The sequence below is a fragment of the Bradysia coprophila genome, assembly GCF_014529535.1.
Source record: "Bradysia coprophila strain Holo2 chromosome X unlocalized genomic scaffold, BU_Bcop_v1 contig_117, whole genome shotgun sequence".
NCBI classification, from domain to species: domain Eukaryota; kingdom Metazoa; phylum Arthropoda; class Insecta; order Diptera; family Sciaridae; genus Bradysia; species Bradysia coprophila.
The window spans coordinates 746,423-765,102 of NW_023503292.1; the positions used below are offsets into that span (position 1 = coordinate 746,423).

An 18,680-nucleotide genomic window follows, 5' to 3' on the forward strand; every position below is an offset into this window, starting at 1 on the left:
TATCTGTGAAATCTTTATAGAGTTTCAAGTGTAGATATAGAAGGTAATATTGTGTATGCAAGGCGTATCATTTAATTAATTTATATTTCTAAGACTAGTAATGGCATTTGGTTTGCATCCAAATAAGTTTTGAAGGAAACTAAAAAAATGGTTTACCATTCCTGTTGCGCATTTTGCAATTGCGTACATTATATTCTTTACCTTAACAAATTAAACTGTATTCCATTACCTTCAAACGTTATTTGGGTTTCTTCATAATATACTAAAAACAACACTTACAATACAACTTAACTAAACGACTTACTTATCATAAATTCTAATGACTATAAAACTTTGCTTATCAAACGTTTTTTCTTTCTTTCTTTCTTTTTTTTATTTTAACCGTAGAAGGAGATACCAGAGATCTAGAGCATGTTATTCCGATACAATAAACCATTGAGAACCCAGTAAAAACTCTTGTTCGCTCCATGGGAAAAACGAAAGGTGAGAAAATAAAAATTTCTCACCAGAACTGTCATCCGAGAGAGTGTCAACAAAACGCCATCTTCTCGCCGCATTTGAGTCGAGAAAATCAGGTTAAATTTACTGTTTGTTGAAAATCTGAAAAGAATTTGTTCTAAAGAACATAATACGCGGAATCTTTTTGTGCAGCAGTTTCTACTCTACTTTCTCAGTTATATGCTACCGTAAGCCATTCTAAACTATTCCACCATTTTTAAACGTTTTTAAACCAAAGTTCAATTAATTCAGTTCATCTTGGAATGTTTAGAGAATTCTTTGAAAGCAGAAAAGTTATCGAGGATGGTATGAACATCAGAAAATCTAAAATTTGCCATTTTATCACCATTTTCACTATAACGACCTCGAGGTATAGTGGTCTCACTTGCACTTATGGCAATTAAAAGCGACTGGGTGGATTATCTTAGCTTTATAAGCGGGGCTTCAATGATTTATTGGATAGTATTTCAGTGAGAAACTGACGAGAAAATTGAACGAAAAGAAGAAACGTGAAAACGTCTGCTATTTTTATCATTCATCATCGTCTAGTATTTCAATGAATTGGACGCTCTAAACGGTAGTCTCCTGCAAAATAACGGTTTTGCAGCCACAGCAAATATCCGAATCAACATCGGCATCACCAGTTCGATTAATTTGTATGTACCTTGTTTTCGATGCAAGATTTTCCATTGATTGTCTCCGATATAGCGGATCATCAGCATCGTCACCACCAGCATCAACAATATTATGGATCCAACTGTTTATAGCACTTTGAAGATCTGACGATACTGTGCCACACTGATTGACTTTACCTGAATGGGCATCAAAATTTAAAAAAAAAAAAAATAATTCGAAATTTTTGGGCTTCTAAATCGATTTTACATCAAAAACGTACAACAACGAGTATTGCACTCTTTACTGTGACAATTTAAAGTTAACACAAAATACGTGATTTTAGTTTGCAAAATGATATACCCGGCCTACACACACTGGTCAGCTTGACTATTTAGCGACTTCATTCGATATCAAAAAGCTAATTGATTGGATTTTCCACATATATCCGGAAATTTCCGTTAATTCAGACAATTTTCCAATTTTTTTGTATCCAGCAGTGAAAGCCATTCGCTTTCTATCCCTAAGACTGCATAACACTTTACAAATTCACAATTTTCACTCGTGAGTTTCAACCGTTTTAATTTAAATGTAAGGTAGACTAGACCACACGCTTCGTCGGCCTTTACCTCCTTTTGACAGGTTATGATTAGTTTATTTAACCTCTCTGCATCTCATGAGAACGTCTGATGTGGATAACCTTTGATCACGATCGTTCAAATCTCAAGAGAGTGCGGATCTTATTGTAATCAGCAGAGTGAAGCGTTATGTGAAACATCTGCAGCTTAGAGTGAAGTGAGATGTGAGAAGTACATAGAGAAACTCTAAATTTAAGTATTTCAAGAGCAAATAACAAGTACTGACGTTCCGAATCGCCCTTTTAGGATATGAAAGTTCATATGTGGAAAATCGTGGATTGTGTAAAATTAGAAAAAAAGTGGAAACTACGGCAGAGTAAAATAAACCAGGCAGGAGCGGTTCATTTTCGAAACGTCAAATAAGGTGCCTAATACACTGTATGAAAATGAACTAAAATGAACATTGTCATAAATTGAAAAATTTTGTTAGCAAAAAATTTTGGGCTAACTTTACTCTGTCGTGGTGCAAACGAGAAAATAAGAATATGTACAGCAGCCATACACTCCGGTATTTTTTGTTAATGCAAAATAAGTAGTAGCTGGTTAACCATTAACTGGGGTACAACTATATGAGTAGAAAGCCATAAAGGTACACACCCTTTTCGTACAATGAAATTCACTAAAATCAATTTAGTTTTCAGTTTATAACTATAAGTATTTCAGCTTGAGTTTGATCGGTAACATCAAGCGAAATGTCGTCGCAGAATGTATTTTTCACAAGTGGGGATTTGAGAAACGGTAACTGACACTATTTTGGTGAAAAGCATGCTTTCATAAATGTGCAGCTTTTATTGATAGTTATTTGTGTACCGAGGGCAAAAAATAGGAAATTTCCACAAGAGCGAATTTTTTTGTGGCCAGAGCGGAAAGAGGACAGGAATCGCTTGAATTGGAATTTCTACGATACAAAAACATCAACTTGTTACACTATTTTTCTAAACAAAGACAATAGTGACAGTTGGTAGGAGAGACTGATGTCTATTATTTCCTCTTGTCGAAATGAGAGGCAAGAAAGTATTCTCCCCCGAACAAGTGTCAACAAAACGTCATTTTCTCAAAGACTTATTTGAAAGTGGTTTTGGTTTCTACGGCAGAATGCACATCTTAAAGAGTCCCCAAGAAAATCTGATTTCAGCTGGCTGTTTTCGAAAAAGTATCCCTCTAAAGGGTTTTCACTCGTGAGCAGGCATGAGCGCCGACGGAGAAACCTCGGCGGCGGCTAGCCGAAAAAAATTTTTCGGCGGCGGCGAAAAAATCGGCTTAAGCCGGCTTAAAACGGCTCGGCTGGAGGTTCCTTTTAACTTTTTTTCAAAATAAAAACGTTTTGATAAATTCATGGAAAATGAACTAGTAAGCATGAAAATGAAATTGTACGGAAAGCGAAAATGTAGGTAGATTAGGTTGTTCAAAGTGCAAGTGGAACTGGTCTTGTTACAAGCAAGTCTCTAAGTCTAAGGTTCACTAACACGTCAAGTTTTATTGCCTCAAAACTTGAACTAAATGGAAAATCATGCTCCAGTACACTCATTTAACTCATTAAGAAAATGGTTTTCGAGAAGAAATCGAAAGCTCACGAAAATCAAGTAAAAATTGAAAAGAAAAAAAATCGAGAAAATTCGCAAAGATCGATAAAGTTTTCTCAAATTTGTGAATTAACTGATTGTGCGCCTTCGGCTCGTTCCGCAAAGGTCATACTTGCCAAAACAAAAAACTTAGAAGCGAGGACGTAATATACCATTCTGGAAAATTCATGAAAATTCAAGAAAATTTTCAAAATTTTCTTAATTTTGAAAAAAAAAATTCAAAATGTACTTGAGCTGCTTAGGATCAACAGGAATCTCGGTTTTCAAAATTATTTCACCCATTCACCTTTCGAAATCTTTATTTCATTTTCCAGCCGTTTCAAGCCGGCTTGAGCCGTGTTTTTGGCACCGGCTCGGCTGCGGCGCGGCTTACTCAAAAATGGCCGGCGGCGGCTTGATCGGCGGCTTATTTTCGGCGGCGCTCATGCCTGCTCGTGAGGGAAATGCCTCATTACTTTACTATAGTAAATAATGATTATGTGTAAGCAAACTATTGATGTGGTTGTGCACCACCTGAGGAATAACCAGCTATTGCTCATTCAGCTTACGCAAAGCATTTACGGAGTGAAAATCACGAAAATATATATTTAAAAAAAAGACAAAATAAAATGAAATTTTCAAAACAAAATAATATATTCTCTTTCTCTCTGTCTAAAAAAAATTGTAACACGGTTAAATACACCACACAAAAATAATAAACATTTAACTGCTACTGCATTAACTTGTAACTCCAAAGAAAAAATAATAATTAAGAACTACAAAATAAATCTTCACATGCAACCATAACTTGCAACTAGCGCAAAAAAAAAATCCAATTATTATTAAATAAAATTAAAAAGATTCATATTTATAATGCAATCACAAAAGTAATACAATATTTGGATAAAATTTATTTTATAAATTTTTTGTCTCTACAAAACATGACGATCTAGAGATCATTACAATAAAAATGATAAAATGACAACTACAATAAGATTATAAGTAAAACAACGATTATTTTTACAAGCTCAGCATTCAAATGACTCCTTTTCTCAATGACTGGAAGCGGACGGATTTTTATTTTATTTTCTTAACATAAAAAAAAGGAAAAAATCTTTGGAGAAACTATGAAAGTGAATACACATCCCTCTTCGTGTAAAAATAAAAGGGAAAACGAGACCCCTTAACGCTTTCATTTGATTTAACAGTAGCTAATATTTTGTTTTAAATCGTACCCTTACCACAGTGGCTGCTTATTTATCTACAAATATTTACAAATAAAGTGGAAAGCATTTGGATTAGAACATTTTGGTGATTATATTCGGGCCCTTCACCCAACACTCCTTTTTTATTAAAAAAAGAACAAAAAAAACTGGGTACTCGGATTTAGGCTGCATGGTATGGCAGTTTCTTATGAAAGAAAATTCTATTTTTAAATGCTCGCATATTTTAGGTCAGGTAAGACCTATTATTATTCGGTCACATAACACTCTCAATATCTCGGTTGTTCGCAAATTTCCGGATATGATTGCAACTTTTTATAAAACATTTTCCAAAATTTTCTAAAAAATTCTAGAATTTTCTACAATTTGCAGAGAAAAATTGTAAAACAATTTCTAAAAATTAGGCCCTGGTTAGAGGTGTGCTCCGGTGCATGCTGTTTGACGTATTTGAATCGATCTGTAATCTATACGTGAAGTTTTTGATGCATACAATGTTCTACCCAAATGTCCTGTGGTATTGTTAAACTCAACTAGCGAATATGACTTTCCATAAAAATGTGTACTGCTTTGCTCACGTAAACAATCATCCTTTCGTATCTAATATCTGTTACTGCTGTTCCTCTTCGATTTTGTATGATTTCTCACCTTCATGTGCTATTTGAAATGGCAATCGAGACAAAATCATAGAGACCAAGTATAAGACAGCTTTGATACAACAGTGGTATAATTTACGCGTGCAAAACAGTACGATAAAATTGTTAGAGTCAGACTTCTATCAGAGACCTATTTAAGTAAATTAGTCTTCGAAGGTCTACTGGACGAACACCTTTTCTGTGAAACATTTAATCCTTCGGTTTAAACATTTCGAACATTACTGCATGCGCCGACGTACACCTATAATTTGGGGTTTTACCGTCTTTTCGGTATTATATCTTTTCATTATCTTCGTTTACCAATGAAATTGCAACCGTTAAAGGCAGTGGCTTGGAAACTTATAGGGACACTAGAAATGAAATTCAAAATCCTTTCAACTTTACTGATAACATTCAGTGAAATGTGACGATTTAGTCAGTATCGATACCATTTCATAAAGTGCAATTAATTTGTACAAAAATTACGATGACCGAACGTAGGTATTAGGAAAATCAAACGTCTGCAAATACTTTAAATTTGTAGATTCATGAGTGCTAGTATAATATAGCTCGAGTCTATTTACCATTTTTATACGTTAAGAAAAGAAAATGCAAATCGTTAACACGAAATATATGGAATGTGAAAAACTTATGGCGTAATGACGTAATGAAAATGGTACAAGCGTAAGAAATGTTCTTATTATTATTTTGAAAAAAACATTTCCATTAGCATTTAAGCAGATATGTAACTACACTGCCGCTAGAGAAAAATAACAAATAAAATGTAAATAAACGTAAAGGTATGGAATTCCACGAATAAATGTATAACCAATTTAGTGTCTAACATTTCCAGAGATACTTAATACCTATACGATGAAATGCAAATAAATTTCTGTATAATAATTGAGAATAAATTCCATTTTGTTTCAATCGGAGCATAGATTTTCCGTTAAAATGGAACCAATTTATGATATTTAGGTACGTGCGGTCGCTAGGCTGTGCGTGCATACAATATCATGAATAGTTAAATGCAGCAATGAAGCATGTCATATTAGCGAATTTTAAGTAAAATGACATTTCATTCATTTGGTTTCGTGTCGAAACTTCAAATTTCATTTTTCTTATAATTCACTAATGTAACATGTCGCCTCTTTATACATTTAACCATTCATATAACACTTGGCAACAATTTTTCGAAAGTACATGGATGGGCTCCCGCTCCGTTGTTCGCAATGACGCACTGACAAAAAAGTTCAGAAAACAACTCCAATGGCTTCGATCATCAGTATCAAAGAGAGAGCAAGAGTACCGAAATCGATATAAATGAGACCCAGGAAGACAACATTGGGAAAAACTGAGTTGTGTTCCACATTCCTAACATCGAGCCCTATATCCAAACCTGTGTTGCCTAGTGATTAGTTCGTATGTCGCTGCAGTTGTTTCCTTTTTCATTCGGATAATAAATTAACTAAAAATATGAACGTTCGGTGGTCTGTCTAAAAGTTTCACTCCGAGATTCATTATTGAATTTATTCGAATCTATGATATTCTTTTTCTACTTTTTGTAACTAAAATAGGTGCTCTGACTTATAAATGATGATACGTAAATGGCCAAATAATTGTCTGCCTCCAGTCTTACAAATATTTTTTGTTTTGATTTTACATCTAATTGTTTAACCGGTTCTTTGTTTTGGGCTCCCAAATTTTGATAGAATATGCCTTTCACCAGCACGGATCCGTGCAGTTGTGTCCGCGGAACGAAAAAAAAAATCGTGAAGGTTTACAGTCATTTCAGGTCAAAAACACATGAACAATTTTGCATTGCTGAGATCGACAATTATGCTGCGTTTTTTATTGTATTTGAAGCATCTATGTCAACAACGTAACGATGCTCGTGTGATTTCGCCATAAAAGCTGTTAAAGTATCGAAAGCCGCGCAGTTTTAATTTGTTTGATAACGTTTGAGATAACATGCATGCCGCATTTCCTTTTTGTCTGGTCAGGCTAATTAGGTGATATAGAAACTGTTTTGTTCGAATATCGCCTGACTTAACCATGAATATTTTACCAATCATATCAATGAAATCCTTCGTGACTCATAAACCAAACGAACAAAATTTAGAGTTCGATGCCACAATTTTCGTGAATTTTTTATGTTGCGAGCAATATGTGATGCTGCTCCTGCTTTATTGATTTAACTTTTTAAATGTAAAAAGCCAGGAAAAACGGTTTTGGAGCCTGATGCTTTCGGGATAATTCCACAAAATAAACGATTTAGGCTGGTATGACCTAGGCTATCGGGGTCATTGCCAGACAACTAGTTTTCTTGCATTATTTTCTTCTTTCAAATTATTTATTCTGTAGTGCAGCATTTGCAAGAAAATTCGAAAACGTTTTGAATCACGACTGTAAAGACAATTACGGCTGTTGTTGGTCATAAAGATCTTAGAGGGAAAATTTGTAAACGATACTTTAACAATTTTCCGACCACCAAACATCTCGGATTTTCATTTTTTTTCTCTTTAAACAAACACACAAATAAGACCAGGGTCCCACAGACCTTTTTTGTTCAAACTTAAGAGTGATATCGCCAAATCTTCAGGTGATTGGGAAACAAGCGGTCTCCGATTTTAATGAGTGATAGCTCGTTGGATTCGTCTTTCAATTCTAGAAAACACGTGTCTTTCACTTTTTCTTAAAAAAAATTGTTTTCTGTGAAAAGCGCTCAAAAGTGAAGACATGCCAGAGGGTACCGAAAACAGTTTTTCGGCAATAACTCGAGAAAAAATTATTTTAAATGGTTGTAATGTTGTACGATTGTCGGCCTTGAAAAGACCTACAGGTAGAGTATACGCACCGCTTGGTGCTAGTTGATCCACTAGAGTTATGACTAGAAATATAGTGAATGTTCGGAGAGTCCGCCTTCTCTGCAGCTTCGATGTACCACGGAACTGAGTATGGGGTGTTGTAGCTGGCCTCACCCACTATCGTTGCACATATAAATGAACCCAGTTCTTTTGGGCTGCAAGCCTACAGAACTCTTGAAAAAAAAGTTGGTGCCAAAATGCAGATTTTTTCCTTCTTTCTGAGGGCCCAACTGCCAGAAGAGCATCTGGAACGGTACTACGGCAATCATTTTTTATTGTCTACTATTCTTTCACCTTATCAATAGAAAAACGCTTCGCTATGTCGCGAATATATCAGATCCACTATTAGTAATATCAAGAGAAAAATCATTAAAGTTTTCTCCGAGGATTTTAGTCAAATAAAGTGTTAGCGTATAGCAAATGACCTCAGGACTACGGAACAGTAATTAGTTTTTCAATTGGACCAATATTTGCTACGTGACAGGAGTTTGGAAAACCGTTTGCTCCCACTTGATCGTATCGTTTTTCCAAACTCCTGTCGCGTAGCAAATATTGGTCCAATTGAAAAACTAATTACTGTTCAGGACTCCTGAGGTCATTTGCTATACGCTAACACTTTATTTGACTAAAATCCTCCGAGAAAAATTTAATAATTTTTCACAAGAATTACTAACACTGGATATTATGTAACGACCTATATACCTTCACTTTGACGCGTATACGGTAAGGGAATAGTAGACGATACAAAATTACTCACGTAGAACTGTTCCAGACTCTGTTCTGGCAGTTGGGCCCACAGACAGAAGGAAAAAATCTACATTTTGGCACCAACTTTTTTTTCAAGACTTCTGTAGGCTTGCAGCCCAAAAGTACTGGGTTCATTTATATGTGCAACGATAGTGGGTGAGGCCAGCTACAACACCCCATACTCAGCTCCGTGGTACATCGAAGCTGCAGAAAAGGCGGACTCTCCGAACATTCACTATATTTCTAGTCACAACTCTCGTGGATGTACTCGCACCAAGCAGTGCGTATACTCTACCTGTCGGTCTTTCCAAGGCCGACAATCGTACAACATTACAACAATTTAAAATAATTTTTTCTTGAGTTATTGCCGAAAAACTGTTTTCGGTACCCTCTGGCATGTCTTCACTTTTGAGCGCTTTTCACAGAAAACAATTTTTTTTAAGAAAAAGTGAAAGACACGTGTTTCCTAGAATTGAAAGACGAATCCAACGAGCTATCACTCATTAAAATCGGAGACCGCTTGTTTCCAAAGTTAAAAAAATCACCTGAAGATTTGGCGATATCACTCTTAAGGCGTTATCAAACCGTGGCCTAATTCACGCCGTAAGTGTGCCCTCTATTTCAAAACATACCGCATAGCAGGTCATTTTAACTCTCAGTTTTTGACATTTATTATATGACGTCAGCGTCATCTTGTTTAACTATCTGTTGAAAATATTCAAATTTTTAGCGCATATATGGCGTGACCGAAATTGCCGTTGGGTCTAAATTGTTGGCTGGCGATATGTTGCACACAAATATTTTTTGGAACCAAAAACATTAAGAACGTATGGACTAGTACAAATTGAAACAAAGATTATTTTGCGTAAGCAAATGATTAAGTATTATAGAGTCCACTCAATTCGATTTCGTCAGTCGCCTCTGGATAAAACTTATAAAAAAAAACTCAAGAAATTTGGCAACATTTTTGATGGCAATTGTAATAGGAAATAAATGTTACTGTATTAACCTACGGCGGCTAAGCGCGCTCTTATCTTTCACTAAATTAATGTATTTAAATGTGATTCATTAAATTTTAGGAATTATTTTCTTTGCTTAATCCAAATTTTAAGTATTTTGGAAACTTAAAAACGAGTTCCGCACAACGAAAAACAAAAACGAAACAATTCGCTACAAAATGTGACAACAACATCGTTCAAAGCATTTTTTCACTTTAAGATCGCGATCGGTTTGTCGATCGAACGCTTTCTCCGTTCGATTCAGCGTCAAACTTTCCAATCGAGATTTAAGCTGACGCGGTGAAACACCTTGTGACGGTGCGATCGTCTGCTGCATTGTCGGAACCATTTTCGGCAGATCATCCGCCTCGACGACATTGCCAATGATGTCAACACTGTCATCGTAATCGTTTTCACTGTAATCCAAGCATTCCGGTTGCGGTGAATGAGATTCAATACTTTCGGGTGTGTACGGTTCGCATTTGGACGATACGTAGGAATTCAATGACAAAAAGTGTGTATCAACACGATTGACAATGATGTCATTGGCGAGCGTCAACCGTTTCGATATTAGGGTTTTCCGATGCTCGGTCGGCTGTTGCTTGATTATGTTGCGACATTTCGAGCAGATGGCTCCAATCATGGCATTTGATTCGGCAAGAATGTTATCGGAACTGGCGAACACGGCGCACATACAAACACTTTCGTCGTTTTCCGTATCGGTAACATTAATGCTGATCGGCGGTGGTTTCTTTGAATTACAACTAACTAACGGCGAAACGGGTGTTACACTTACAACATCTATGTGCGAAAGGTTAAATGTATTCAAGTTTTGACTATCTTTCGATTTAAGGCATTCTAATAGCACATTCAAATCAGCACTAGAATGTAAGCATGTCGTTTCAATACAGGAAGCGTCACTAAAGTGATTTTTAGCATGCTTGCAACTACACACAATTATACCTTGATATACTTTCAGTCTAATGTTTAAGTAGACAGGCTGCCGATGTAAAGAAAATTTTTATTTAAAAAAAAAAACAAAACAAAAAACGAACTCAAATCATGGTAAGAATTCAGTTTGATGGCATTGATTACTAATTCTCTCAAACATGCTGTTGCTGAACTCTTCACATTTCGTTTAAAATGTCAATTAACTAAATCATCACAGTATCATCCGGGGAGGCGACATTTCTGCACGGTCAATATTGTTAGAATCAATATTATCGTTTTTCTAGACGATGGTATCGTCCTAAAAATGATATTTTCGTTTTTTGAACGATAATATCGTCCAGAGGGTGAAGGAGACTGGTCCAACAATAATTGTAGTGATGCACTAGAAGTGATTCAGACTTTGGTCTGAAAAACTTCAGGTGTTCCAAACCATCTACTGAAATGTGGTCTCTCGGGTTCTATGGTCCACTAGAATTTTTTGTGAACCGATCTCTTTCACGCCCCGCAGAAACGACCACAACTACGCTATCATTAACGAGTGGAATGAAAACCACTCCACCAAAACAAACTGAACTCCCACCGATTTTATGCATCGTCAGCAAAATTTTGGATTTTATCCGTTGACTGGTACTCACCTTATGATCTCCCATGCACATATCTTCGCCGACAACATTGTAATCTTTGGATGAAAAATTTTCGTCAACAATCAGATCTTTGGCAATTGGGTCCATCAATATTCGATCGCACCACGCCGGACACCGTGTTGACATATAGTTCTGTGGCATAGTCGGTTCTTCTTCGTAGGGATATGTTGGAGGGAATGTGATTGGATATTCGACTAGTATTTCCTTTAGTGGCTCCAATTCGCGATCGAATTGTTGAAGCTGGAAAAAACATGGGGTCGGGCTGGTTAGAGTTTGCCGGTTTTTGTATTTTCGGTCCGATTTTACTGGAACAATGAAAATATGAAAATCGGACATTTCACGTACCCAGGACTCTTTAAATTTGGTTTGATGTTCAGTGTGCAAAAATTCTTTTTTTCCTATAGTAAGTATGTTACTACCAACGTCATCACGATATTGCAATTTTGTATGATCATTTTTGATATTCAACGTTCGATGAATAGACAGATCTTTGGTCAGTTTCTTAACAACGCCTTCAGTATCACAGCGAAAGTTAAAATCTCCGAACACAAAATACGGTGCCGTTCCATTGACAGTGTCGGTGTGAAATCTGTAAAGAACATTGCAAACATTGCATGGACTTGTCGTTAAGAAAACGACAGTCGAAACTCACCGTTCAAGTGTATGTACCAGTGCTCTGCGACGGCTCTTACAGTAAACGGATGGAAATTCTTCGCACGCCGCCAAATTAGATGCATCGTGGAACAAGTGAATGTTCACCAGATCGATGACAGTACCCTTCACTTCCCACCGTGTGCGGAGAAATCCCTTTCGCGACCATTTACACTGAAAACATAGATTGTGGATGCGATGCGATCTTGGAGAATTTTATCTGTTCTCACCTCAGGAAAGAAGCGTTGTGGAAATTTGGCCTTTTCTTTCGTGGCAACTGCTTCAATATTTCCGGTATGAATACTTTTTCCTTCGACGGTGTCCCATTCGTGTGTCAGAAAATTCCAAATTTTGACCGATGGTAACGTTTTTTCTATGAAATAGAGATTTCCAAGAGCCTATCGATGGTAAGGAAGAAGCAAAAACAACTTAAGAGTAATAGACAAGTCTTAAGTTTTGTTATCACAAAAAAGAGAAAAATGTTTCAAATTGGGAAAATGCTATTTTTGCTGGAAGCATAGGTACTTGCGGTGGACGCTAGACCAGTTCTGATAGTCCAAAGCAGGCATGAGCGCCGACGGAGAAACCTCGGCGGCGGCTAGCCGAAAAAAATTTCTCGGCGGCGGCGAAAAAGTCGGCTTGAGCCGGCTTAAAACGACTCGGCTGGAGGTTCCTTTTAACTTTTTTTTCAAAATAAAAACGTTTAGATAAATTCATGGAAAATGAACTAGTAAGCATGAAAATGAAATTGTACGGAAAGCGAAAATGTAGGTAGATTAGGTTGTTCAAAGTGCAAGTGGAACTGGTCTTGTTACAAGCAAGTCTCTAAGTCTAAGGTTCACTAACACGTCAAGTTTTATTGCCTCAAAACTTGAACTAAATGGAAAATCATGCTCCAGTACACTCATTTAACTCATTAAGAAAATGGTTTTCGAGAAGAAATCGAAAGCTCACGAAAATCAAGTAAAAATTGAAAAGATAAAAAATCCAGAAAATTCGCAAAGATCGATAAAGTTTTCTCAAATTTGTGAATTAACTGATTGTGCGCCTTCGGCTCGTTCAGCAAAGGTCATACTTGCCAAAACAACAAACTTAGAAGCGAGGACGTAATATACCATTCTGGAAAATTCATGAAAATTCAAGAAAATTTTCAAAATTTTCTTAATTTTGAAAAAAAAAAATCAAAAAGTACTTGAGCTGCTTAGGATCAACAGGAATCTCGGTTTTCAAAATTATTTCCGTTTCAAGCCGGCTTGAGCCGTGTTTTTGGCACCGGCTCGGCTGCGGCGCGGCTTGCTCAAAAATGGCCGGCGGCGGCTTGATCGGCGGCTTATTTTCGGCGGCGCTCATGCCTGGTCCAAAGATCCCAAAAATCACTTTTCACACTATGGTCCGGAACGTTGGTCGCGCACCAAAGTCAAGCTTTTATTTTTCCATTTTTTTTTTTATTTTGATGACGTGGACTGTATAGAGTAGAAATAGATAAGAGATGGGACGAAAATATATGAAATCCTTTTTTAGTGAAGGTGAGAATGGTGCAATGAACTACGCAAGTATTTTCAGTTTTTAATTAAGGCAGATTGTTCGCACCTCGTACGGGGTAAAAAGTTCGCGAAAATTGTTTAGGAAGGTTACTCGAGATTGAGGCAGAATCTTGCTAGCTGATTTCTGATAATGCTGTTTTTGAAAAATGACAGGGGGAGCGGTTTTCAAGTCGACATCGATAGCCTAACATACTGTTCCATCAGGATGCGCGCAGACTCTGAGCTTCTGCTAGCTGATTCATCTGAGACAGATTTTGAAAAACTGAAAGAAATTCAAATGTAGTTTTCGAAAATCACCTTCTACTGTCTAACATGCCGTTCCGTCGGAAGCCGATTATGAAGAATGGCATCTGAGACGAGGGGGAAACAACAATGGAAAATCTTGTCACACCGTTTGGCCATTCTCCCACTATTCGTCTATTATTTCCCCATTATTCGCCTTCATTCGCTCATTTTTCGCCATTATTCGTTCATTATTCGCTTAACACTGTCCCACCATTTGCTCGTGTTGTTTCCCCCGCGATTTGAGGACTGACCGGCTGATCTGTAGAAGGTCTATTTTAAAAAACGGTCGCGGAGAGCTGACCCACTAAATTCTAGGAGGACGATTTTCAAAAGGGCCTTGCTGGGCTGACTGGCTGATCTGTCGGAGATCGATTTTGAAAAACGGCTTCAGAGAGCTGACCCGCTGGCTTCTAGGAGGCCGATTTTTAAAAAATGTCGTCGGAGGTCTGACCGGCTGAATCGTTGGAGGCCGAGTTTGAAAATCTGCCTCGGAGGACTGACCGGATGATCAGTCGGAGGCCGATTTCTAAAAATGACCTCGGACGGCTGACCGGCTGACTACTAGGAGGCCACATTGTGCCCCGAGGTGCCCCGAGGTGCGCCGAGGGGCGTCGTGGTGCGCCGATGTTCAGATTTATATGTATAGATTATTCGTTCATTATTCGCTTAACACTGTCCCACCATTTGCTCGTGTTGTTTCCCCCGCGATTTGAGGACTGACCGGCTGATCTGTAGAAGGTCTATTTTAAAAAACGGTCGCGGAGAGCTGACCCACTAAATTCTAGGAGGACGATTTTCAAAAGGGCCTTGCTGGGCTGACTGGCTGATCTGTCGGAGATCGATTTTGAAAAACGGCTTCAGAGAGCTGACCCGCTGGCTTCTAGGAGGCCGATTTTTAAAAAATGTCGTCGGAGGTCTGACCGGCTGAATCGTTGGAGGCCGAGTTTGAAAATCTGCCTCGGAGGACTGACCGGATGATCAGTCGGAGGCCGATTTCTAAAAATGACCTCGGACGGCTGACCGGCTGACTACTAGGAGGCCACATTGTGCCCCGAGGTGCCCCGAGGTGCGCCGAGGGGCGTCGTGGTGCGCCGATGTTCAGATTTATATGTATAGAAGGTCTGACCGGCTGAATCGTTGGAGGCCGAGTTTGAAAATCTGCCTCGGAGGACTGACCGGATGATCAGTCGGAGGCCGATTTCTAAAAATGACCTCGGACGGCTGACCGGCTGACTACTAGGAGGCCACATTGTGCCCCGAGGTGCCCCGAGGTGCGCCGAGGGGCGTCGTGGTGCGCCGATGTTCAGATTTATATGTATAGATTCGGTGTTTTGTGTAGAAAATATCGTATACAGTCACGACCATGCCACAAGTGTGTTGCATCAAATAAATCAATTTGAAAATAAAAAGCCCATTGACTCACGCTCCAAATTGGATCGAATTCAATTGTGTGTTCGCCATATAATCAAACTCCCACTTTAAGTTTTTAATTGATTCGGCCGATGTTGTGGATTAGAGCCAGTCACAATCATTCAACAAAATTTCAGAATTAAAAAACAAAAAATGGAATTCATTCGACGTATACGTGATTGTTTGTGAGCGTACGCCGTACGTGTAATTTCAAAGTTATTAATAGCCGGAATGGCAAACCACTATTATTTTATTAAATAAAAAAAAAAAAATAATTCTTCTGCTTTGATATGTTACACATATTGTGGCACTTACTGTAAAGTTTTCGGCGGATGTATAATCTTCATCCAAATAAACTCTTATCCGATCATAGCTCTGCAATTCGGTCGATTCGCATAAAATCTTTATAAACTCTTGTACGTATTCCATTGATTTTTCGTACGTCTTTCCGCCGACTTCCTGCAGATGCAGCCCAATAAATTGCGGTTTGAAGAAACTCACTTTGATGAGGAATTCGCTGATCCATGTCTTGAGTAATCGAGACGGCTGAAAGAGCAATGTTTAATGTTTTCCTTCACATTATATTCATCTCGATTTTCTTATTATATTTTAAACAAAATAAACAAAGCTGAACACTTTGCCTGCCTGCCTATTTATTTACTATGGTTTTTTTTTCTTCTGTGTTCGGCTATAAATCACTATGCAGTGAATGTTTATAACGTTGTAAGCGTTTAACGATCAATTTCAAAACTCAACTATGTTGAATTTTGATTTCATTCCCATGGGAAATCGAAATGAAACATAGTTTTGAAAATAGTCGTCACATATGGCTTAACAATTTTGTAAACGTAAAAAAATCGATATTATGTCAAAAATTGAACTGAATGTGACATTATTATCACGTCCCAAATTAAATAAACGGGAGCTTTGGTTAAATTTTCTTTATTGAAAAAAAAAAAGAAACAAATTCTTACATCCTCGAATACACTTCCAACGTTGGCTGTTACAAGCATATACGATACAGGGCTATTATCCATATTGTTAATTGTTTTATTTAGGATTTCACTTTTGTTGACTTTTTTAATAAGAATTTGGATTTTTTTTGGCTGATTTTCGAACTTTATTTTTTCGACGTTTTACTATGTAATAAAATTCACTGACACCGAATTTTGCAGAAGCAACTTTAAACTAATGTTGCAAAAAACACTTAAATTATTGTAAAATCCATGCAACTTTATTTATTTACACATTTGATATACGATTTCCAATAATTTTTTTTTTTGCATTGACATTGTGTCAAATCCAAATATTATTTTGTAATGTGTTGCATCTACTCCATTTCACAATTTTTATGTCTAGTACAATACCTCCAGTATAATATAATGGTGCAAAAGACTGAATTAAATGTGCAGACTGCTGATGCTCGTTATTCGCAATGAATACTCTATAGGTAATGTTGAAAATACGATGTGGGTGGAGCAGGAAAACCAAATTGACAGCAATTCGCATAAAATTTCTTTATTCGGGAAAGCTTCAATTTTCCTGTCGTTGACAAAAATCAAAATTAAAACAAAAACCAATAACAAAATTGACCCAAGTCCTACATTTAGTTTCCCTTTCAAACACCACTAAGCTATTCTAAAAGATTTAATTATACACAAAAAATCTGCTGTCCAGCACCTCCGTTCTGATCGAACAAACGCTTTTAACAATTGACATACCAGATTGTCATTCGATCAGTGATAATCAGTGCGGCCTCAACTCAGCGTTGCTCTACGACATTCTTCCCCCCGTTAACAGATCCTATCTGCTTAACACTTTCGTCATCGTAGGCAACAACACTTCGATTATCAGCCTGTACAATTGCCTTTGGCGATGAACTTTCGATGGTATTGTGGAGAAGAATGTGATGTTCACGATTGCAACCACCGGCTCCGCATTTCCTCTTTCGATAACACTTGTGAAACTTGTGGGAACCAAAACAAGATCCACAATATCTGTACTTTTTTATGAAATCCCATCGTTCTTCGACAGAATATTCCTTGAACTTTTTGCAGTTTTCTAATGCGTGTCTTGTTTTTGTATTACACGCCTGGCACTTGAATTTATCGCAATCACTGTCATGCGAATGAGCGTTGACGTAAGTCGATGGACTGGAATTGTCATGATAGCTGTCGAACTCTTGATCTCTTTTGCTAATTTTCAGCGACAACGGATTTATCACTCCTGTAGCTACTTCAGCCAGGTTATACAGCCAATCGCCCATTACTGCCAAATCGACATCTTTTCCATGTATGAAACTTCCCCAGTTCAATGCGATTTGAGTCGGTAGCTTTTCGTGATCGATTGAATTAGATATGGATTCCTGAGTTGAACCAAATCTCCAAATGATTGCACTGAGATTTTCAAACTTGATCAACGAATTCAAGTCGTCAGCTTTCGGAGCTGATGCGGCTGATGTTTTCTCAATTTTCTCCAAAAGGTTGTAAATAACGTTGCTTGGCCTTCCGAACATTGTGTGCAGAGTCTCTACCACACCTGGAACTGACGAAGCATGCAGCAAGTGGCTTTCCACTAATTCTAACGCGTCTCCTTTTATACATCTCTGAAGTCGGCCCTAATTTTCAGCATCCGAAAATCCGCATGCATTAGTCGAAGTTATCAAAGCGCTGAGAAACATTGGCCATGACTCAGGCGGGATGTCCTTTGAGAATACGTGACGTGATGCGATATGGCCTTGTGTTAACGTTCCATTATACCCCTGAAGTATTATACATATCCTGAAGTATTTCTACGAACAGTGGGCACGTTGTTCGATTGTATTTGACGATCGTCCAAAACATTCTGTTGTAACGGCTCCAATTAGTGAACATTCGGAAAGTGCGGCTGATTGAAATTGACACCACAATCGGAATGTAAATTTCTTGGATGCTGAATGTCTGTCGGATAGAGCTCAGGATTGAACTCACTGCGTTCGGTTTTGGCACCATATTATCGTTCATCGGATACTTTGTCGTTGGTGGTGATTGCACACTTTTTGTCTGACCAACGGAAGGGTTTGCTTGTCGATTATAATTATGATACTCGATATTTTTGATGTGTGTGATCCGTCAAGTACTGTGGTTCCAATGGTGGAATTTTCTTATGATTCATTGGCGATTTTTGCACACTTCGTCGCGAACCAATGCTTGATGACTTCACGACTAATGAAAATGACGTTGCGTTAGAAATACCTCCGCACTATCCATTTTGAATTTCGACCACACTTACAGCGTGAATACACTTAACAAAATTAACGAATTATCACATTTTCGTTTTCAACAGATTCTGCATAATTTCTAGATCCACAAATTTGACAGTCTTTATATTGAATGGTTTCTTGGTAACACAGTAAAGTGGTCGTTTTACGTGGGCGACA

The 18,680-nt window shown here is 37.7% G+C and overlaps 1 protein-coding gene across 3 annotated transcripts; it reads right to left on the reverse strand.

Moving 5' to 3' along the window:
- Positions 1-153: 153 nt before the first annotated feature.
- LOC119067080 (inositol polyphosphate-5-phosphatase A) lies at positions 154-16,546 on the reverse strand. Of its 3 annotated transcripts, XM_037169822.1 has the most exons (8): positions 16,237-16,546; positions 15,578-15,808; positions 12,254-12,421; positions 12,025-12,197; positions 11,718-11,961; positions 11,364-11,612; positions 10,741-10,777; positions 154-1,310 (listed from the first exon to the last, which is right to left on the reverse strand). In XM_037169822.1, exons 1-8 carry the CDS (start codon positions 16,297-16,299, stop codon positions 1,069-1,071), a joined length of 1,407 nt encoding a protein of 468 aa, XP_037025717.1. In that variant the 5' UTR covers positions 16,300-16,546; the 3' UTR covers positions 154-1,068. The 3 variants fall into 3 exon arrangements, with proteins under 3 accessions (XP_037025717.1, XP_037025718.1, XP_037025716.1); XM_037169823.1 differs by lacking the exon at positions 10,741-10,777 and having other exon boundaries at positions 1,118-1,310; XM_037169821.1 differs by lacking the exon at positions 154-1,310 and having other exon boundaries at positions 9,322-10,777; positions 16,237-16,545.
- Positions 16,547-18,680: the final 2,134 nt, after the last annotated feature.

Bases quoted from the DNA above. Each gene is read 5' to 3' on its own strand.
- LOC119067080 (XM_037169821.1), bottom strand. From the start codon at position 16,299: ATGGATAATAGCCCTGTATCGTATATGCTTGTAACAGCCAACGTTGGA. The intron at 15,809-16,236 runs GTAAGAATTTGT...TTGCTCTTTCAG, and splicing joins TTGGAAGTGTATTCGAGGAT to CCGTCTCGATTACTCAAGAC. The intron at 12,198-12,253 runs GTGAGAACAGAT...CTATGTTTTCAG, and splicing joins CACAACGCTTCTTTCCTGAG to TGTAAATGGTCGCGAAAGGG.